We start from the raw sequence: 23,995 nt of genomic DNA, 5'->3' as shown, positions 1-23,995 counted from the left end.
TTCTCATTAGGAGATGCCATTGAGCTGGGTGTAACCTAATACGCCTCCTTTGAAGTCTTAAAGCAAGACCTGTTCTGGTGTGGAAAACAAGGCAGGAGTTTCTCACCAAGGATGTATCCTCATGCTCTTCGGGACAGGCTGCCCTAAGGAACTTGAGATGCTGAGCGTGGTCTATAGGACTGAACTTGGTTTGGATTCTGATTATTTGAGGAAGTGTTTTTTCCCAATAAACACACATGTAATATCAAATTTGGACCCTGCTAATAATTCTCAGAGAAAGCTTCAAGAGGATCTTTGCGTAAGGCATGTTTCCTTACGAGAAGGCCAGAAAGAGCAAAGCCTGAACCAACCCCTTTGAGCCACAAACAAATTTTAAATTTGTTTGGTGGGGCAGTGGTTTTACATTTCCTTTGTCTAGAAATGGAATCCCCCAAAACAAACGGCAGAAAAGAGGGGGCTGGCAGCTAACTGCCTTACAGAGGTGTTAACAAATGAGATAATGAGTATGGAAGAGATTCAAAAGCTACATGGAGCTATAAAATAGAAGATGTCCATGTCATTACCGTTCAGTTTTCCAGTGTTCTCTCTCATAATCTATGAGGGGAAGAATAAATTCTTTGTGTCTCCTATGTGGGATAGCCTCTTTTCTCATTAAATGTGCTAATCTTCAATCTGATTGATAAATTTGCAAACTGGCAGTAAGTAGCCTTTACTGCTTAGTTTGTTGGAGAAAATTGGTTAGACTACTTCAAATGGATATACCCTAAATTTTCTTTTCCAATCACCCATCCAATCAACAAAATCTTTGTTAGTTTACTAAGTACTTACTATATATGGAGAACTATGATTAAAACTAAAGCAAATTCTTTTGTTTTTAAGTTTACCAGCACAAATGTGCCAATTAACTAATCCATCTGCCTTCCTACCCCCTTAAAAAAACATAATCGGCAATCAAAATCACCAGTCTTTGGCCAATCTGAATACATCAGAGGTTCTTCCCTTCCGAATAATTTTCTTTTCTTTACAGAGAGAAGCATCAAGTGTTAAGTGTCATTGGCAGGAGCAACTGATGATCGTACAGCTAACCACTTTCACGTACATTTCCTCACTTCCTTGGAGCATGGGGTTAGCTATCAGCCCAGCTGAGAGAGTGCACAGAAGTGATGACTGCTCTCAGAAAGAAGGAGGCTTAAATGACTGGCAGCTAAACAGAAGGCTTGGCCCCAACATCAAGATCAATAGATCCATGTGTGCATTTTCTAGTACTGCAGTTTCAGACCCAGGCTGTAAACAAAACGTACTTTAAAAACTCTGTCAATGTTTTCTTTTGATTCCCAGAGCTACTGGGTTTCCCCTCATTTACTGAATTCTGTTGTATACTTACAGCACTGTGAGTGAATTGCAAAACTGAAAGGTGGAATTTGTGAGGTATTTTATTCCATTGCCTTCCAAATCCCTAAAAGGAAGAAAAAATAGTTTTAATGTTTTTGCACAAATCATACGTCTAGAGGCACTTTTTGGTGATATGACAGTTCTGAACTTTATTTTTCCTTCATTCCAATTTTTATGCACTCCTTTGAATTATCGCAGGGTCCGTGTTATTAATATCATGCTTCTTTCCCCTTCCAATTAATATTAGAAATTAATAAAACTGAGGGAAAGGGCAGTCCACCATTTAGTGAATGTCTGTCTGTGATGGATACCACGCTATTAAATATCATAACATTGCCACCGTAACAGTGGTAACTACTGATTTTTGGGTTTTTACAGTGTCAGGTACTATTCTGAGTGCATAACATACACTCCTGAGAAGTTGGATTTATTACCAACCCCCACCATTTAATATAAGAAGAATCAGAGGATCTTGGAAATTCACTTTTCTTCTGATCACACAGCTGTTAACTGGCAGAGCTGACCTTCTAACCCAGATCTGTCTGAATCTAACGTCTACTTGACCATGGCATCGCAGATTGTTATATGCTCACATGCCCCCAAGATCAGGTAGACATTTGTGTCTGTATTTTGCAGAAGGAGAAATTCAGCCCAAATTACCTTCCAAACACTGGACGCCAGAGTCAGGATATGAGTCCCAAGCTCTGTGATAGAAGGTGCCTGCTCTTTCTGCCTCCCTCAGTGACGCAGGTGCTGAGTGCAGGGCTGCTCCAAGGGTGCCTGGAACCAGGCCTCAGCATCACCTGGGAACTTGTTAAAACGCAAATTCCCAGGCTCCTCCCCAGACCCACTGAATCAGAAACTCTAGGCCTGAGGTCCAACCATCTGTCTTAAGTCCTCGCGTTGTTTGTGATAAATGCTGACGTTCGAGAGGCACCGGTGGAGAGACTGGATTCTGCCAGGTGGACCTTATGACAGCAGCATCCCACATACTCAGGGAACAGCCTCGGGAACACTCTGACATGACCGCTCCCAGCAGCGTCAAGGATGAGAGGGTCGACTCTTCTGCCAAGTCTCCTAACTTCTTTCTACAGTCAGCTTCTTACTGTCTCCTCTGTGTATGACAATAGCTGTTTTGCTGCCTCTGAACCTTTCTCACATTCACACTAAAATCACCAATCTCTTTGTCATTGCCCTTAAAATCTGATTTTAAAGCCATCTTGGAGGTCTGGTAGGAACTCAATTTTTTTTTCACTCTTAAAATACAGTCTTGATTACAGAACTGCACTCTCTTGAAAGTCTCAATATTGTTAAATAGGATGGGGAAATGCTTTTACATCTCATAAGCACACCACTTTGGAGCAGTGAGCAACAAACAGTCCTATTTGATAGCAAGTAAGGAAGGAGAAGCGTGGACGAGGCAAGTTTTTTTCTGCCTTTAAACTGGGGCAGTTCAGGTCTGACCTCTCAGCTCTCATTTGTGATCAGGCAACCTTGCTAACTATGTATTTTCATTGGGTGTCTATTTTCCCCCAGTGTCTGTGGAAGACCAGAGTGAAAATGAGTGTCCTCGGAACCCAGGCTTTCGACGCTGCTTCCTGGTCTCCTTTTTGTTGCTGATGCCCATGGGGATGGGATGGGGGCAGGCTGGGATCCTGGTCTTTTTTCTGTTCATTTTACTCCTTCTTGCTGGTTTCCCATTGTGAGGATGTCCTTGTTCAGTTTCTAAGTATTTTTCACTTGTTCATAATGAGTTTTATTTGCATGTTTTTCAGATTTTCATTTTTAACATTTGGCACATTTACATGAGACCCCAAATGCCTTAAGAGCCTTTTGATAACAGGTATATAAATAATTTTTTTAAGTCAGCAAATAAACACAAGATCACCTAGTAGTGTTGTCACAAGTAACTCTGAGGCTAGCTCAGAGAGGGTCAAAAGCTGAGGTACTAAAGTTTCTTCAGATCGTGATTATTAAGTTCCCCAATTTGACAACGAGGAGAGTTCTGGGGCGCAGGGTAAATCAGCATTTCCACGGGGCGGGAAGTGACTGCCAGTCCTGCCTGTCTCAGGAGATCCTGAAGATGAACATGGCAGAATGGTAACTTAAGCCACAGTGTAACTTAAACGAAGGCTTTAAACATGTACCGGTTCAAAGCTAACGAGGAGCGAAAGAGGTTTAGCACGTTCATTTCACAAAGTTTTGCTGAGCACTATTATGTGCTGATCATTGCGCCAACGCTGGGGTATAAAATCACAGAGTTTACCAAGTGGTAGAGGACAGATGGGTAAACCGCTGGTTCTGTGATGATGGTGCCCTGAGACAGGGGTGCAGTGTGGAGTGGGGCAGGTGTGCTGGAGGCTGCTCCTGGTGTAATGGGAGCACGAGGCAGCCGCTGAGCTGGTTGGTGTGTCAGGGACAGCTTCCTGAAGGTGATGTTTAAACTGACTTTGGAAGGAAATGTTGGAGTTAACCAAAAGGATAAAGAAGCAAGGCCTTTCAAGATTAAGGAACAGTCTGTGCTCAGGGAACTGACTGCAGGTGCATCTGGAAGGAAGGCATGTGAGGAGAAGGGGCCGGGAAAGAGGTCCCAGGGGAAGGTGGAGGAAGGGACAGAAGATGAGGGGTCTCTGGTGCTAAATGGGAAAGTCTGAACTTTGCCCTCAAACCTGTGGGGATTCTCAAGAGTTTTAAACCAGGAAGTAACATGATCAGACACTGGTTTTAGAAAGAAAAGCAGAGATGAGATTCTCATGTGATTGTGAATTAATTTTAGGGCTGGTTTCCTTAATCTGGGCAAATAACAAATAAGCTCCTAAGTGCATACTTACATCCAGTTGAGGCGAGGCATTTGGGCACACATCCGGGTAGGAAGGGCTTCTAAGTAGTTATTCACCATAGACCTTTGAACAAAGAAGAGATTAATTAGAAACAAAATCATTTGCCACTTTAAGAATAATATTGTTACCATTTCCAGAATTTGGAAGCTTGCATGCTAAAAATCGATACATTAGGATGAAGTATATAAGCATAACTGCCACTTCAAAACGGTCTCTAGATTTGTGTATGGCATGGGTAAGAGAGCAGATGTCAGAGAAACTATGAATGCATACGCGTGACACATAACCTGGAATAAATGTGAAACAGTTTCATTTTATGAGATGAAACAAAAGGATATACTGGGTAATAATTTTGAAGTTCATGGTAATTTTCCTTATAAACTTCAAATCTGCCATCATTTCCAGCATCATACATTTAAAGTTTCATCTTAAGGGAAACATTAATCATTTACAATATTAAAAGGCCACATTAGAAACTGCATGAAATCTAAGAAGTGATAGAAGGGGGCATTTGGGAGGAAAACAACTCATGAGCATGTTAAGCTGCACAATTAACGTATGATATTGTGGTCCCTTTTCATAAACGGAAAAATAACGATGCTATATGATCAACTGTAAGGGAACATTAATGATCCCCTGCTGACAAATCATCCCAGGGTATTAACAGACAGTGAAAATGTAATTGGGAGAAAAGCTCAGTTGATAAAGGCAAAGATTTTGGAATTTTTAGTGACTCTTGCTGGGTAAAGGCACATTTTCCTTTGTTAAAAGTATAGTTGGATGTGAGCTCCTGGGAGAATCTAACAGATTTAAATAAAAACGAATACTATCTTTGGTCAACCACTGCAAATAAAAACATGCCTTAGGGCTAAAGGGAATTAAAAGAGATCAAAAGGAAATGACCTGGTAGGCTTAAAAATATACCATGAGCCACCAGCAGGACGTCGCAACAGTAATTGTGGCTTGAAATACAGAAGAATTTCTGGCTAATGGAAATTTTAGGGGGCTTGATTTTCTTAAATCTCTTTTTAAAAGCTAGCTTTAGATGTCATTGCAATTTATAGACGGATGGATTGAAAGGTAGATGAGTACTTACAGGAAGAACAAGGAATTTAATCCAGTAAACAACTGCTGTGAAATTCTGGTTATGGGATTGTCATCTAGAATTCTGACAAAACATATCACAAACATTTCCAACGTTAGAGACATTTGTGAAATAAAACAGGAAGAAATAACGTGACGATCCTGCCTCCCCCTAACACCTGCCCTCCTCCTTCCTGTCCGTCCACACTTGGCTCAGGTCTCTTCCCAGAGAGTTTTTCCTTCACCCTGTGGTTGGAGCAGCACTTTCCTCCAAATCCCCACAACCCTCATCTCAGCACTTGTCAAGTCCATCCTGATGGTCTTCTCCCCCTGCATCCATCCACCTCCTGTGGGACTTAAGGTCCTTCACCTCTGGATACCTGGGTCCAGACAAGCTGCTCTTATTTATTGGCTGAATATGAGCTTCATAAATGCTTTGACCTACTGATTGAATGAAGAATAAATGAAAAAAAAATTCTTAGGAAATCACAAGTGGTTTCTTGGTCTCATGGTGTTTAAATGATGTATTTTGTGAGGTCTATGCAAAACAAACAAAACAAACAAACAAAAATCTCATTAGGAGCTTTGAGGGTGAAAGGGTGAAAAGATTTACAAATTCAAATCACTGTTTTTAACTCTATATGGTATTTTCTTAGAAAAAAATAGATAAGGAGAAATATGCTTTCTTTTCTCTTGTTGCCTTTGAAACCAGGCCCCATTTCCTTAAACTCTCAGAGGGACCTGAAGGTAGGATTTGGAGAAGGGAGCCACACTGAGCACCTACTATGTGCCAGGCATTGTGCATGTGGCACTTTATATATGTTATGTGATTTAATTCTCACAACATCCCTCTTAGAAAAAGGAATTATGATTATAGTTTAAAGATGAAGAAAAAGAGGCCTAAGAAGATTAAGAAAATTGCCTGGAGCACGAAGCTGGGGGCCGTGGCATACGCAAAGATGGGGGTGAAGCTGCAGTCGCGGCTTTTCCCACTCGACCGGGCTGCCCTACAGAGCACGGGAAGGTGGACACGGCCTTCTGAGGGCCCTGTGTTCATTTTTCCTGATGAAAACATGGACTTCTGTTCTGACACCACTTGGGACAGAAGTGATGGCTTAGCCTGGAAAGTGTTGAAACACCACAATCTACCATATTTCCAGACTTTTCTATGACTTCTCTGGAAATCAAAACAGTCCGTAACCTTTCTGCTTTCTAGGTCAGTGATTTTTCACCAGAGGGCACTTTTCCCCTCAAGGGACATCTGGGACTGTCTGGAGAAATTGTTGGTTGTCACAACTCTGGGAGTGAATACCATCTAGTGGGGTAGAGGCCACAGATGGCACAAAACATCCTAAAATGCTCAGGACACACCCCTTCACCCCAATTAGAGAATTATCTGGGCCAAAATGCCAACAGAGCTGTGTTGAGAAGTTCTGCTACAGGTAAACCCTGGATGCACAGCTGACTTCGCTAGCCCACTGCTGGGCTCAGAAGGCCACCTGGAAGAGCATGGCACTGATCTCTCTTTGCATGACTACCATTTGCTCTGCCATGATCTGAACGGCTTGAATACAGTGCTCCAGATGATGTGACAAGCAGAAAAATAAGTGTAAGAAACAGCACACATAAATAAATGGAAACCGTGAGCCTCGATGAGTATCACTTGGACTGCGAACCTTCACGAGGGGAGGAAAAACTAGAATACTCACAGCCAAGTTAGCTGATGTAAGTCTCTGAATACTCCAGGTCTGAGAGCGGTAATGCAGTTGTGGTTGAGATATCTACAAATAGCATGGGTGAGTAAATTAGGCAAACTTAATACTCCATTTCAGTCACATGTAATTAGAATATGAGCCACTGATGATGGTGGAAGTATGGACATCTGTCTCCAAAAGCACTCTGCTGGATGAGCAGAGGGGGGACATCAAGGAACAGTCAGGAGATACAGAGAACCACCAGCCTCAGGGACAAACAGCAGGGCCGTGACCAGGAAAGTGGCCAAAAATAATCTATTGGGATATTACATTAGGTCAGAGTGTAAGAGTAGAACAAATATGCGAGGTGATTTTGGCTTCTGTCTTTTTGGTCACATCCTTGGTAGATTAATGTTCTAAGAAAGTATATAGGGAAGTTAGCAAGGGTTAGAAAAAAAGAAGATGCTAAAATATTGTGGAAATGACCCAAACTTGAGAAGACAAGGTTAAAGACAGCCTTTATATCTGTCTTCTAGTAAAACTGGGAATTTGGTTTTTTTAGTAATTCTTTCAGTGTAATAATTAATCTGAGTACTTTGTGAAAACCTATTTCTCCCATTTCTCTACATCCAAGTCAAAGTCAAGCCTTTAAAAAGTACTATTCTCCCCTTTTAACCTTTACTTAAAATTGTACTCATAATAGAATTATTAAAAAGTTACTCACAGTATTTGCAGATTATGTAATCCAAAAAATGCTTTCCTGGATATATGTCTAATACAATTATGTTGAAGGAATCTGGTAGGAATAAGGTAGAAGAGTCATGTGATTGCGGTTCATGTACTTTGGTAGGTTGCTAAATGTGCTCTCCACTTTCTTCACCTAAAGACAGTTTGTGAAACTGGCCCATAAGTCCCACATCCTATTCTCGCGTTGGGAGGTAGAAGCATTGCCGATGAGAGACAGCTGTGAACCTAGCCAGTGCCTGCTGCCCTTGCAGCACCTGTGCAAAGGGATCGGGGCATCTCTGACTTGTGCCCCTGACGTCCGGGGTGCTGTGTTTGAGAAGGGGACTAGTCATGTCTCTGGCCGCCTTCCCGCTCTGACCTGCAGGCACTGCTCACCATGTGAGACTCTCAGGCTCTCACTGCTGAGCTGTCTCACTCTTTCAGTCTTGAGTTTTTAACTCCTCATTTCTTTCCATTCTATTCCCATGAAAAAAAAGGGAGAGGGCAAGTCTTACTCTGCTCTGCTTCAACATGCAGAGGGAGAAGCACACAGTGAGTCAGAGAGGTGCTCAAGGTCACAAATGGCATCAGTGGTGAGCAGGGGCCAGAGCATCAGCTTCGGCTCACAGGGCCGTGGTGTGCTTAACCTCTGGAGCAGTCTTGCAATATCGTACTGATGTGGTAAGAGAACTTTCAGGAGTATCTAAGTAAATAATTTCCATTTCCTATCCTCATTATACAATAGGAGATTAGCCCTGAATTGATACTTTCTAAAGGCCTTTAGACAGGAAATCGTCACACTATGAATAGTAACTAATGCCTGCATCGTCTTCTGAATGGCTCCCCTACCTCTTATTTTGATTTGGTTTGGTTCCTAAAATACTCTACAACACTTCCTTACTGTGATGATACTTCCCTGCAAAACTGTTGGTAGATCTTGTGCTTGTTCAGCACCTGGCTGTACCCTTGAGTTTTGTTATTACCACAGTCATTCCCGAGCAAAGCTTCCCAGCCTTTGAGTCATGAATGCCTTACAGGTGTGTGTGGGGGGTATTGACGCCCTCAGCCCTCAAGGGGACAAAGAAAAGCCAAGATTCGCTTCCAGTTATTAACAAATCCAGCTCTGAACCCTAAGTATTGAGCAGAGGCTGTCCTTTTCTCTGTGTACCACCATGTGGAAAAGGTGGGTACGACAGAGCACGTGCATACATCCACAGTGACACACGAAGCAGCAATTTTAATCCTATGAAGTAAATCCGAAACCCAGTAAGACCCTGTGCCGTTCCGTCCCGCTCTCCCCCCACCCCTGCACCATGTCTGTGAGGAGACGCTTCATACGGCAGCATAAATTCTGCTGTCGCTTTGAAGTTCTGTTATGGAGAATGAGCCAATGCAGATCAATATGTTTTAGCATTTTCAGAGTACTCAGAGTGATGTAATGAAAGTGAATACAGTGAATTGTATTACTGTGAATTATAACAGCAAATGAAAATGGAAAAAGAATATAATACTGCAAAATAGGCATTTGAAGCTCCTCTTAAATATAAAATTGACTGCCTAACTAGTGCTATTTACATTTTATCCAAGACGATTAAGTCAAAATGCAACGCACATTTCACCTCCACATTGTCAAACTTGAAGAGATGGATGCAGTCACAAATTGCGAATCTGACCTCGTGCTTCTAATCTGCACAACTCACCTGATGCGAGCAGTCTATCTGCCTTCACTGGCACAAATGAAAACTCCAACTTCTTAAACAATAAACAGCTTCTAGTCTTCAATTTAGTCAGCTTGCTGGCACCCCACAGAGAGCTAGCTTCCCAGGGCCCTCACCTCTGACTCAGGCTGCTGAATTTTAACTCAGTCCTCCAGTATCTGCTTTCTTCTCTGCAGAACAGTGGCTTGGTGAATATAAGGGAAAATTTGGAAACACACAATTTGGCAAGTCATGTCCTCTTTTTATTTGGAACTGAGATATGAGCCCGTTTGGTATACTTTACATTGAATGGCTTTTCTAAGAATAACTTACTGGTTCATGAATTCCTGCTGTTTCAGCTGTCAGGACTTTTCAAGCAGAAACGCCAGGAATTTATGTACCTGAAACTAAAGCAAATAAATACTTTAATGACCTGCGTGTTTACAGGCTATTTTTTTAATGCAACATTCTGTATTCAAGAGCCAGACAGACTCCATGAATTACAGTTTGTTGCCAATGATTGCACTGAAGGAGAACCCAGTTTAAGAAGGGATTCCTAATTTATATAAGATTTATGTCACAGTGAGGAGAAGAACTGCTATTGGTTTCCATGGTAGCAGTGATAAAGTATTATGGTCAATCTCATAAATTGTATTTTATTTCTCTGAAAGGTCATCTTAAACTGCTTCTTTCCTCCCAGTGTTAGGAAAAAATTTTTAAATGAGTAAACTGATCAGTAGATTAGTTGAGTGACATTTATTCATTGGGCAAATAAAATTTTATTTTGATTTAAGAATTTATTTTTCTGGATGCCTAAATGACCTCAACTTCACCTTAGTTAAACCACCGAGATTGGAGACTCACTTGACATTAAATTTGGGGATCTCTTAGGATGTATCCCAATACAACTTCAAAATGCATATTAACTTTATTAGCTCAGTATAATCTAACACATATTTGTGTATGTCCTTTCCTTGTTTAAACAGAATAAAGCCCAGATTCTTTAGCCTAGTGTTTGAGGGCCCTATGATCATGATTCAATGACCTCTCCAGCATTCACTCGGTCATTTCCTGTGGGAATTCTTTTCCTTTAGACAAACTTCCCTGGTCACTCTCTTCACAATATCCTTATGCTTCTCTGTCCTCCCTGGTGAAGATGCTCCCTACCTTCTCTTTATCCCTGCGTCTTATCTTACACATCATCCTTCGACAAATACTCATTGATCCTCATGTCTGTTTCAGCCTATGTGACATTGGTGATACCTATTACTGTGAGAGAACCAGAAGGACCATCCAATTCAGGCGGAGGGTATGATGGTCAGTGAGGAGTTTCTTCAAAATTCAAGGACGAATGTGAAGGGTTCACAAAAATGGAATTATCGTTGAAAGAATGACCTAAGACATGTTCAAAACTCAGACGGGGAAGAATAGTGTGGGCAATAGGAATGAATTTCTAGTTGTATTTTAGAAACAAGAAAATGTTAAGGAAAAGCCCAAGCCTCCTGTATGGGACATGTTTTATAATATTGTGAAATAGTAAAAGAAATTCTCAACTCCAATATTGTCCTTGTTTTCTTGGTCAAAGAAGATGGTCTCAGAACTGAAGTGAATAAATAGGATATAGGGTTGTGGCAGTGAAAGTCCGAAATGGTAGAATATGTTAATCAAAATGAGTTAAAGCCCTCTGGTTTGGACAAGGTCCAATTTCTCCTGGAAACAGAAGGACACTTAAAATGTGAATACTTAGTTATGACCCATTACTGAGGAATTGGGAGAAAGGAAGGGCAGCTGGAAAATTAAAGATGGCAAATGCAGTTTTGATTTTTCAAAAAGGGAAGAAGTAGATTTCACAAGCTATGTTTGGATGAGCTTTAAGTTGGTTCTGGGTGAGATCGTAGAGCAGGATATTGCGAGGTTGCTTTGTGAGCACTTCAAAGAGAACATGAACAGGGCAGTTCATGAAAAATGGCATGCCAGACCAGCCTGATTGTCCTCTTTGAAAGACTAATCAGACAAAAGTATGTGGTCGACTTTGCTTATATGTCTACCAGGCATTGATCAAGTAGTTTTGTGATGTTTTTATGGACAAAATAAAGAACAATACACATTATCTGAAGGATGGTGGTGAAGGATGTGGAAAGAAGACTTGACACTGTTCTCTTTGACACTCTACTCCATGACTTGGGTAAAGATTTTCAGATGACAGAATGCTGGGAGGAACAGTGAATGTGCTGGATGATCCAAAAAGGTCTTCACAGTCTGGTTAAGAAAAACTGAATCTAACAGGATGAAACTGAAAAGGGACAAATTTAAAGTCCCACAACTCGTGGTGTATTTATACAATGGAATACTACTCAGCCATAAAAACTAATAAAATAATGCCATTTGCAACAACATGAATGGCCCTGGAGATTGTCATTCCAAGTGAAGTAAGCCAGAAAGAGAAAGAAAAATACCATATGATATCACTTATCTATGTGGAATCTAAAAAAAAAGACAAATGAACTTATTTACAAAACAGAAACAGACTCACAGACATAGAAAACAAACTATGGTTACCAGGGGGAAGGGAGTGGGAAGTGATAAATTGGGAGTTCAAGATTTGCAGATACTGACTGGTATATATAAAACAGATAAATAAGTTTATACTGTATAGCACAGGGAACTATATTCGATACCTTGTAGTAGCTTACAGCGAAAAAGAATATGAAAACAAATATATGTATATTCATATATGACTGAAGCATTGTGCTGTACATCAGAAATTGACACAACATTCGAAACTGACTACACTTCAATTTTTAAAAAGTGAAAAAAAAAATGAAGCGTTCCTGAATTTATGAGTTGCTTTAGTATATTTGAATAATGCTTATAAAGAGCTTTGGTTATTTTGAAACCAAAATTTGGTTTCTGGATGTTTTCATCAATGGTAACAATATTCTGAGACTGAACTTCCAGAGGACCATAGTCAAGAGGTTTGGCTTTGAAGTCGAGCTCTAATACTTGTCAGCGGACTGACTTTGGACAAACAACCGTTCGTCAAGGGTGGTCTCCTCATCCCTGAAAGGAATCTAATGATGGCTGTCCCACCTCACAGACTTTGAGGATCAAAGTCCACATGAGAATTCCAAATGTTGGAAGCCTTCACTAACTTCAAAAAGTGATATATAAATGTAAGAAATTGTGTTTCATCCCCCATGCTGAACCTTGTATACAGTAGACACTAAGTGAATGTTCATTGGTAAGAGTCTTACAATCTTTTGTCTCTGAGTCTCTGGGAGAATGCAATTGCCTAGAAACCATCAAATACCACCTTGCATTGGGAGAACTCCTGCTAAGTGATATTCAGGTAATGATGTGATACCTGTGTTTTCTCAAAGTAGAATTAAGCAAAGTAGAAATTTCCAGCTGATCTGGGTAATCTGGGGGAAAAAACAGGAAAAATCAGGGCCTGAATTATCAAAGTTAGTGCTGCCACATTCTTCCTCCAGTGGGCAACCAGATACCAGATACCAAGAGAAATACTGACACAGAGCAAAGCTACGGATCAGAGGTCCAGGAAAGAACTTGGCCTGAGAAATCTAACTTTAAATCTCCTTGCTTGATGTCCTGGTGATTCCTCTGCCCCCCAGAAGTCAGCTTTCCCCAGATTAGGGGGAAAAAGGTATAGAAGGGAGTTCTGCCTGTGACAGAAGAGTATGTGTTGGTACAGGATTCAATTGGATACTAGAACAATTTCTTTCCTTCTCTAGGTTTCTGGTTATTATAAAATAAACCCTGTATTGGGCATCAGAAGATATATGGTCTAATTCTGGCTCTTCCACAAATTAGTTATAGATCTTAGGTAAGTCATTTAACTGCTGCAGACTTCAGTTATCTTGTAAATAATGAGAAGATTTAATTAGAATTTCATAAGACTTCTATGACTCTAGATAACAGAATTTCAATAGCTACTCTAAAACATGAGTATTTTTCCTTCCTTTCTGCTAGTGCTATTTTATCTTTCTTCCCTTGAGCATTATTCAGGGCATACAAGGACAATTTGATTTATAGAATGAACATGTTGTGATTGTAAGAATTTCCAGTAAGAGCAGAAGCAGCATAGGTAAGATTCCTTCTCTAAAGGGGCCTGGAACCCCAGAGCCAATGCAAAGCTACACCAGAGGTACAAGGACAGCACACTCCAGGACAGAACAGAAGGTGTTCACTGCCGGTGGGAATTACAGAGGCCACAATCAAACGCAGGCATGAGTCTGTATGTTCACACAGACTCTTCCACACTAATGGACTTCTTCAGTGACTTCCTTCCTTGTATGTGGGAATCTGTGCCTGAATCCATGAGCAGCAGAGAATTGTTGAATGCTTTTCAAACCAAATGTGTTTATCCAGTATCAGCAAAGGACCAGATTATTTTTAGTCCTGGGTTTTAACGTATGTCACACTTCTAGAAACCTTCTCTCCTATTCTGAATGTCAAAGGGCAAAACAGTAAATGATGGTGCTACCAGGGTGCCCTACAGCACTGGCTGGCTAATTTTCTAATCTAATCTAATGATCATCTTGGCAAGCGTAGAAACTTGACCTCTCCATTATCCCAGAGTGACTGGGCTCAGAGGGACTGACACATAGTAACCAAACTCTCTAGAGGCTGAACATTTACTTTCTTTATTTAAATAGGATGTATTCTATTCCACTAACTTGAATGTTCTTATTCTCCATCCAGTGTAACTTCCCAAATACTTTAGTATGAATAATTTAGAAAGTTAATGTAGTCATCATAAGGTTGCTTGGTGAGCAGGGAATCAAAGCAAAGAGAATCTCCATCTCAATAGGGATAGTGTCAAAATAAAGTTGATGAGAGTTATGGTGGAGATGGACAATCTATCCCTGCCTCCCAACAGAGACTATCTCTAAGGATGGTATCTCTCAGACCCTGGTTTTCTTTCTTTGATGATGCTAGAAGCATCTTGACCCTTTGTTTCTCACTCCTGACTGTGTCTTATTTATTAATTTCTTTCCTCAAATATGCTAACATCACTGATTTCACCAAGATCATCAGGGAGACAGTCCATACCCTACCATTAAGTGTTTTAAATGATCTGATGGTTCTTGACTATGTAATAAACACTCTTCTTCCAAGTTAAAGAGTGCATCTAGTGTCTCTGAATCTGCAATGTCATTTTCCAAATGATCTGGAGTAAAAGCTTGGAACTATGAATTACTGAGATGCTCAATCTCAGCTCCAATTCAACTGTTTAAAAAAAAAGTTTAAATAAAATCTGTTTAGTTATTTTAAATTACTAAATGGAAAAAAAGCATGCTTTTCAATGCTTTTCAGTGCTTTATTGTCTAATCTTAATTACATTAAAAATAAATTTAATGATAAAGATAATAAACTTATATTTCATTTTACTTTTAGGATGGAAACATCTTAAAACATCTCATTGATTTTCACATAAAAACACTATTAATAGCTACTTACATCATTTCAAGTTCTGTGTATTTGATGAAAACTTTATCTGAAAGACTGTGAATATTGTTTTTCTTAAGAGACCTAAAATAACATGTAAAGAAGACTTTATTATGGATTTTATGACCAACCAAACTCTTCCCCAGAAGCTGCATGCATGAGAATACTTGATGATATTCCATAGTACTTAACAGACATTTGAAAATGCCCATAATAAACGAAAACAATTATGTGAGAATGAAAAGTCCATAAGGTAAAAATTAAAGCAGTTTGCAAATATTTGACGAGGTTAGCCAGTTAGCATAATAGACCAGACCATCTATGGTCACTTAACCTTTTCTTTTGTTCTCTAGATAATTAAACAAAACACAACCAAAAAAAATCCAAAAAACAACAAAAATCCTAACCATCTCACGCATGCCCAAATTACAGTATGACTGCAAACCAATTCCTGAGGATCTCAAAACTTTTATGCAGTGTTCAGAAAAACCTGCATGATTATGCCACAGCTAGTTTCATAGGTCTTTTATACCTTTATGGTCTTGGACAAATTACTCCTATTAAAAATGAGATAGACTGAGCGGTCTTCCTTTTTTTCCCCCAAATTTTTATTTTTACTTGTACAGTACTGGCATATTAGTAATAACACATACATTGGAAAGTAATTGAAAACAAGAATTCCAGACCATGGTGTTAGTGACCTAACGGATACCTGGCTAATCTAGCACACAGCATTCAAAACATTTCTTCCCTGGAGAAGAAGCATGCAGAATTATCTGATGGCTGGTGGTTTTAAAGGGAGTTTCTATTAGCTTGTGAATACACAAGTAGCATAAAACAGAACAAAGAGATTAGATTAGACTACATGGTTTTCATACGACTGTAGGAGCAAATATTAGTATTTGAATTCTACTCACAGTAATGTCACATTGCTGGAGATTGTTGGCACGGATGTCAAGCCAGCATTTACACATTCCAGCTCAGTTTCTCTGCAGTCACATTGTTGTGGATACTGATTTAAAACTAGGGGGCAAAAAGAGAAACGATTCAACAGGAAAATATACTTCTTTTAATTATGACTTCAGTAACTGACATTGTTCTCTTTCCACTGAATGTATGACATTTACACCTTGTTAAATGAACTTATTCAGGCCCATAATGGAAGCAAACACGAATGCTCTCCTAGTCAAATGTAGACTCATGTGGTATTCATCTCAGTGCTTCCAGTGGCCATTTCAGAAGCATTTAACAAGTGATTAGAAAGAATACAGAAACGTTTAAGTAGCATAAAAGCATATAGTAAAGCAAGATTAAGTTCTCCTCAAGGAAAAGCATGAGTGTGACTGAGTAAATCTTTAATAGGTATAGTAGGGTCAATTTAACTTAATTGAATGGCTCAAAGAGGTTGCTCAACAAATGCTTGTTGGTTAAAATTAAATTTAATCATTTTCTTTCAGACTTCTCTTAGAGCTGTGACAAGAGTTAGACACAGATCCCGCTGTAGCCACCACTGTGCCTTCTTAAAATCAACCAAGTCAGACACGCTCCCACTTTGGCTCCTCACTTTTCATTACTATGAAGTTAAAGTGGTAGGTAAAAGTTGTAGAGCAGCTATAAAGGGGAGAGAACCAAAGATCCATCTGTCTGAAACATTCACTCTGAAGGAACTTACATAGTTATTAATATAATAGCATATTATCATAATTATTAAGATCTATCATAATAATATAGTAGTAATATATAAACATCATAATACATAATCCTATATTTATATATTATATAGTTACTAATAATATATATTGATTATTAAAATAATGGCATAGGAGAAACTTATGGAGAAACCAGGCCAAGTTGGTCCACAGAACAATCTGTGCGCGCGCGTGTGTGTGTGTGTGTGTGTGTGTAAGACAGTGACTGTTGGGGGGTGGTATTTATGGAGTATTTGATTTTTGTCTATGACCCTGTATTTGTTTTGACAAAGCTAAAAAAACGAGTTATTTTCAAATTTTTAAATTTATTATTTATTTAAAAACTGTTTATAAGTTCTAACTGTTCTGCTCCTTTTAGATTACTTTTATCCAAACTTTATTTTTAAAATCAGTTTCACTGAATTTGTAGTAAATCCAACAAACTTTTATTGAGTATCTGTTTAATTCAAAAGATTCATTCTAGTGTATAAACTTTTAGGAAATATTCTATATTGTTAATAGACTTATGCTGGTGATCTCAACTTTCTAAAAATAATTTCATAATGTGTACTTCAATGTTTAATTGGCAAGGAAAATAGCAGTTACATTATTAGATTGAAAATCTGGGGTTGGAATTCTTATTTACCAATAAAAGAATGTCATGTAGTCCAAGATGGGCCAGCTGACTAAACCAGAAATGAGTGTAACTAACTCCCTCATCTGCAAGTCGGTCAATCCCCAACCTCTGGACTCTTCTTCTGAAATGCCTCTTGCATCTCTTTCTACCTCCCTCTTCCCGGTGGTATTTTCTGGGCTCAGAGTTTTAGTATTAGTCTGAAGCACTGCAAGACATGTAACACCCAGTATCTTTTTCACCAAGCTTTCTCCTTGACCTCAGCAAGGCTGATGTTTGGGTCAGATCACTGTCTGTTGTTGGGGGCTGTCCTGTGCATTGTAGAAGGTTCAGCAGCATCCTTGGCCTCCACCCACTGGATGCAAGTGATCCACCCCCCTTCCCGTTGTGACACCCCAGAATGTCTCCAGACATTGCCAGATGTTCTCCAGGGGCAGTACTGTCTCAGGCTGAGAACACAGTTCTCATCCATTCTTTACAATTCTGGTAGAAGAGTCGTTCTCACATACACTTCTTAGCCTGTGCTTCTTCCTCTTCACTAAATGAAAATCAGCTCACGACTTCGGAGCCCACCGTACACACCAGTGATCACCACAATGGCTCGTGTACAAGATGACCCCTTGTGCTTCAGGAGGAAAATGTGCGAACTTTCAGTTGTATTTATTTTTAGTCTTTTTAGCTTACTCCTTTTAATTTCTGACTTTATGCATGATATAGTCATTTATAATAAAGTATGTAATAAGTGGTAATTATAACCTGGTATTAAACTGCATAATATACTGTTAGTGTAGTACTTAGTGTGCATACTTTATATACATACACTATGTATACATACTCATGTATGTTAATGTACTTACACCTACATAATTATATCCACGCATATACATATTATTATATGTAGTATGTTATATGTAATATATAACGTAATATGTGTATTTAGAGAGAGACAATTCTATAGATAGGATAGAGGGCAAGCTCCAAATAGTGCACCCAAAACCCCTCACGGGCTGGCGCCACCCTTCTGGGGTGCAGCTCCTCTCACCCTTCCCTCCGTCCAAGGACTTCCAGGTCCATCACAATGTCACCTTGTCTGTGAATCTTCCCCACCCCTGGCACAGTAATCATGTCTCCCAGTGGGCTTCCACATTCCCTTGTGCAAACAACCCTCCTTCAGTTTAGCACTAATAGTGCATCGTTCCTGCCTCCGTAAGGGTTTGCTTTCCTGCTACCATATGGGGCATCTGTGGGTGGGGACCACATCTTAGTTATCATTGCACGCTCTGTGCCTGACATAGGGGGCTGCAAAATAGTTGGTGCTCAATGTCTTTATTAGAGAAAGTAATCACAGGGAGTAAGGTCTTTATTATCCGTCACCAGCATTCATCACCTATGCATTCTTGCAATCACAGGCTGATACACAGAGTGAGCATGAATGGAGCGTGTTGTTTTCTTCTTTCTATCTTTTCAGTCCTACCAGCAGATGATAAACCAGTTGACCACTGAAATACGTTGAACTGAAATTGCAGTTCTAGAGGGAATTGATCACACCACCCATATAAATCCATGCACCACCAATCATGTTGCTCACAAAGCTTGGGCTGAGTCTTCGAACCAATACCACTTACAGCACTCCTGTGTTAATGCCACAATATTAGCATTTCCATGGACTGTGCCAAATATAGTCGCCCATCCACTAGTGTCTCCTGTGAAACACACGGTGATGAATATGTGTCAGTTATTCTATAAATCAAATATCAAATTACAAAACAAAACTATAAAAATTTGATTATGAAATCAATTAAAATTTTTGTTTAAGTAATAGAAAGATAGTAACGATGGTAAGGGAGAAAAAGGTAGGCAAACATCTGGACTTTTGTCTTTTTCTGCAATTACAAACATCTAAAATGTATGTATCATAAAATATAATGGAAATAGATGATTATTTTACACACATGGATCCATCTTGAAAAATGTCACCTATTTCTAACGCTGACATTTTAAATGTTTGATCTTAATTTTGAGGTCCTCAGAAGAAAACATAATCTGAATTTTATTTTGTCGTATGCATATGTATATGTAGATGCATTCCTGATAGATGTAGTAAGTTCTGATAAAATTTATGTCACGTGACCTTTTTAAAAAAGCAAAAACAAAGTTCCTTTTAGTAAAGTCTGTCTAGCCCTAATGAGAAAAATATCTTCTCAATTTGTCAGATGATCTGACAAATCATATCATCTTGCTTATTTGCCAAGTTTCCTTCTCTATTTTTGCAATAAAATTATATCCTTTTAAAAAAAGATGGCCTGATTGTGAAGTATCATTACTTTAGCATAAGCTATTAACATGATAAAATACACAATATAATGTATGATACTCAAGTTCATACAAATAGAAAAGTAAATTTAAATAGTTGCCCACAGGTCCCTGTAAATTTTAGTTTATTTTTATTTCTTATTAATAACCTCAATGTTTTTTGAAATTATTCTATCTGATGCCTTTACATGAGCCATTTAATTTGTGTTTGGAACACTCTCATGAGGTAGACACACGTGGTCTCTGATTCCCAGGCAGTGAACAGGAAAGGCCAAGTGTGTGAGTAACTTGCCACTGGCATTGGAGAGCTGCCCCATCACTGAGCACTGACTGTACTCCACTGTTCTAGGCTTTGGTAACATCAAAATGCATGAGACACAAAGAAGAACACTTCTCAAGGAGCTTATGTCTAGTGGGGGAAGTCCAGTGAAAAGACAAGGCAGCCCCTAGCACAATCATTCAGGGCGCTATGGCATCAGAGAAAGGGTGCTCGTCCAGACCGGTGGTGGAGCTTCTGGGTGGGGAAGCATGGCCTGGGAAGCCAAGCTTCTCAGGTGAGGAGGGGACCCCTCGACTGCATCCTAAAAGATGAGTAGGAGTGATCCACAGGTGGTGAAGGCAGCAGGTGCCGTGAGAGGGAGGCATGCGTGAGTTCCCAGGGGCAGGAGAGCAGATTCCAGAGACAGCCACCCGGTATTCCTGGACTTCGCTGTCCCACCCTGACTGCTAGTTGGGCAGTGCCAAGGAGTGGCAGTTCTGTGTGGTAGAAATCACACAGGATTCTTTCAGATTCAGAAGGTCTGGGTTCTGGTGTCTGCTCAGTGACTACCTAGACATGTCAGCCTCTCTTGGCATCAGTTTCTTTAGGAGAAAAATGCACAGGTTAGATGAGACAACATACAGAGTCCTAATACACAGACCTAAGATAGTCTGTAAGACCTGTGATGATCTGGCCTCTGTTACCTCTCTATGTTCTGTATTCACTCTGCCCAAGCCCATCTGTTTTTCTGTCCCACAAACACATTGTCTTGTTTCACTCGGCCCCAGGCCTTTGCATTTGCTGTTTCTTTCATCTGGAACTCTGCTCTTCCTGAATATTTCACATTTTTTCTCTTTTTCTGCTTTTCATTTCATTCTCAATTCAAACATCATCTCAGAGAGGGTTCTTCTGGTTATGTCTTTAAAGTAGCCCTTCCTCCAAGTCACTTTTTATCCCTTTATCCTGTTCTGTATACTCTGTGGCACTTACTACTCTGAAATTACTTAATTTATTTATGTAAGTTTATGGTCCTCCCCATCCACATGGTCCCTGTGAACTCCACAAGGGCAAGACACTTGTCTCTCTTGAGCCTGCTGTGCCTTGGTGATTTGAAGAGCATATAATGGGCACTCGATACGGGGCTACTGAATAACAATTCTCTAGGCTGGACCATTTGCACTTTATGGAAATTCCTGCAGCTGAACCATACTACCAAGCCATAAGGAAGTGGTTATAGTAAGCCACGTACAACTAAAATTCGGCTATCCAAGTAGAATTTGAAATAATTTTACTTTTTTATCAAATACAATATTTTATAATTCTGATTTAAGCAACTCTCTATATGAAAATTCATGTCATTATTATCACAAATAAACTGAGGAGCAATTATTTGTGTTACAACAGGATTCCCTATCGAATGCCCAGTCATTTCTTCTGGTTTGTTACCGTTAGTATTCGGTCCACCCACAGTTTGGAGGCGTTCACAAGGGGTGAGGACGTACGGAGCTGAGCGGAGGACTCACCACAGTTCTCCTCATCTGCTCCGTTCCCGCAGTCGTCCACGCCATCACAGTGGAACGTTCCGGGTAAGCACGTGGTCAGATTCCCACAGGGAAAATATCCTTTTTGGCACAAAGGAGTGATTGTACTGTTTTCAGTCAATGCAAAATCTATGTTAAAGAGGGGACAGAAATCTTAATAAGAACAATCAGTGAATATGACCAGACTCTTTTCATGTCATTCCATTTAATTTTCACAAAACGCTATGAGTCTGGTGTTATTCTTAGCACACAATTTCTTTGCATAATACTCTTAATTACATTGTTTAAAATAATCACAATCATATCAAACAAACACCAGCTGTACCAAGAATGGAATTGAGCCTCATTTTGAATTTGCTCCAGGAAGACAACAGTAAACAAACCTAAAGCAATCGTCCTTCTTCTGTATGAAATCAAAGACTTGCCCACTCCTGAAAACAGAAAGGTAAAACCAGAAGCTAACGGGATCAAATAGATGGATTATTCACTTATTAATCCTTTATGAGAAGGATTTGAGGTACCTTAATGAAAATGTACGTGCAAAAGGACTGTTTAAATGTGAATGAAATCCAGAACCACACTGGCATAAGGAGAGACGACACTAAGTAGTGATATCTAACAATCACTGGGCTTACTGTGTGCCAGGCAGTCTGCACAGTGCTTAATCTGTTATTCCTTCACCCAATCTCTGTGGGTGATATTATCCTTCCTGTTTCAGGATTAGAGGAGTTAAAAGCTGTCTTTCATCTGCAAAATCACACAGGTGGATTTGAATCATCTCTCTGACCCCAGAGGCCCGTTTCTAACCATCACGCTAGGAGGAATTGGAACCTGCACTTCAAGGAGCATAAGTTGTCCATGAGGAGGAATTAAGAATAGTCATCTTATGCAGGGAACATGAGAGAAGGTGGATGAGAGCTGAACAACTGCTGGGTTGCATGAGAAAGTGCAGAAAGGAAATATAATTAACGTTTACAAAGTTACTATATCTGTGGGTAGGATGACCAAAGAAATTCCAGAAATTTAGATGTAAGAGACATTCTTTCAATTTTGAAAGAGTACTTTCCAGATGTGTTGTTGTTGTTGTTGTTTTGTAAATACCTAGTGAAAGTTTAGAAGCCATTTACTTTTTTTTTTTTAAAGGAGGTGAGCGGGATGAAGAGGTACAGACTTCTAGTTGCAAAAGAAGTGAGTCAAGGGTATAAAATGTACAGTGTGTGGGGGGAGAAAAGGAATGCTAGATGAAATTTCAGAGAAACTGATTTAAGGAGAGTGTAGACTCAGGCAGGGTTACTGTTCATTATGAAGGGAACAGGGATGTTGGCAAAGTCTTCCTCACCGCGCCACTGAAGCATCATGGCCGGGAATTTCCTTGGGTTGGGGGTGTGTTGCTTTTTTATACTGCAGAGGAATAGAGAGCCAACTTTTGTGCAGCATCAGCTACTGCGGGCTGGGTGTTTCCTGACAATTTCATCTTAATCTCAACTTTGTGTTGGTATTATCTTCACACAAAGATGAGGAATGAAGGCTGAGGAAGTGCAGGCACTTCTACTCTGGTTCTTGGGAAAAGGCCCTTGGGAAGTCTGGGCCCTCCAAGAGAAGGCTGCCTTGTAGTGAGGTGTTCTCCCACTAGACGGGTCGCCAGCCTCTCCCTGGAGAAGCCTGCTGGCCCTCATTGTTTCACAAATCACAACATTTGTAAAAAGGCAGGAACTTGTTAAAGGCACTAAAACTTTTTCTGAGCCATAGTGCATGTTAAGCTTTTAGCGCACCCTTCAGAGAGAATGCGTAGATTATTTGGTTTTTTTGAACTTTAGTCCGTTAGTTATGATGACCTTCGAGATCCAGTCAACACTTAAAAGAGCTGCATCTGGTCCTTTCCTGGGGACAGCCAGGTGCACCAGCGCCACCCTCCCCTGGAAGCTGCTACTGATGTATCTGCTAGACCTTCCCCAAGTGGGGATGGTGGCCCTCAGATTCTTTTCTACCCACTGGATTTTTGTTCTTACAAAAGCAAAAAATATTTTCTCTGCTATTTCTGCAGTGGTCGATGAATGGCTTACTACAAGAAACAAAGCATAAGACCAGTCAGGTCTGACTATTTTAGGAAAACTCTCTGCTGTGTGGCTCTGGGGGTTGGCCTGTTAAGCCTGTTCACACAGGGAGAGGCATCTGAGTCACAGATTTTTAAATCTCTTAACTATGTTCTTGTAAAGATTTCTACAGAGGGCAGATTTATAAAAACCAGTTGTCCTCTTGTGTTTGGAACATGAGGAAATAAGGTTCAATGTGCTTAGTGTAGCAGAAATTGTTTAAGATAGTAACTCATAGTTAAAAACATATTTTATATCATGTCACAATTCAGCGTACAAACTCACGCACACACACACACAAAGAAAACAAATTTCTTGAAATATTACTTACCTTTCACTATGGTGGATAAACTCTGATCATTGCAATTCTAACTTACTCACTTGAAAAGGCATCATAAGTCACTAAGTTGAGCTCATGAGCAAGTAATGGAATGTGACCCCACTATTTAAAAGTATTCATTAGTAGTGAAGTACTCTGGAGACCATGAGACGGGATTACAACTGGTTAGTGTCAGACAAGCTAATGCTTACAAAGTGCTGGAGGGTGCCTGGCCCATGGTAAACCC

At 39.9% G+C, this 23,995-nt stretch overlaps 1 protein-coding gene across 1 annotated transcript in view; it reads right to left on the bottom strand.

Annotated features, from left to right (window-relative positions):
- The window catches only part of RXFP2 (relaxin family peptide receptor 2), a 37,353-nt gene extending 14,659 nt beyond the window's left edge, over positions 1-22,694 (bottom strand). The window contains exons 1-9 of the mRNA XM_072937397.1: positions 22,631-22,694; positions 21,319-21,465; positions 15,819-15,924; positions 14,914-14,985; positions 7,734-7,805; positions 7,025-7,096; positions 5,329-5,400; positions 4,224-4,295; positions 1,385-1,456 (exon numbers count right to left, since the gene is read on the bottom strand). Of these exons, the coding sequence (XP_072793498.1) occupies positions 1,385-1,456; positions 4,224-4,295; positions 5,329-5,400; positions 7,025-7,096; positions 7,734-7,805; positions 14,914-14,985; positions 15,819-15,924; positions 21,319-21,465; positions 22,631-22,694 (749 nt within the window). The remainder of the gene's footprint in view (positions 1-1,384; positions 1,457-4,223; positions 4,296-5,328; positions 5,401-7,024; positions 7,097-7,733; positions 7,806-14,913; positions 14,986-15,818; positions 15,925-21,318; positions 21,466-22,630) is intronic.
- Between the last annotated feature and the right edge of the window lie 1,301 nt (positions 22,695-23,995).

This window comes from Vicugna pacos, chromosome 14, assembly GCF_048564905.1.
Source record: "Vicugna pacos chromosome 14, VicPac4, whole genome shotgun sequence".
In the NCBI taxonomy this organism is placed as follows: Eukaryota; Metazoa; Chordata; class Mammalia; order Artiodactyla; family Camelidae; genus Vicugna; species Vicugna pacos.
Note: the sequence above shows the minus strand (reverse complement) of the source record. Positions and strands in the feature narration are given on the sequence as shown.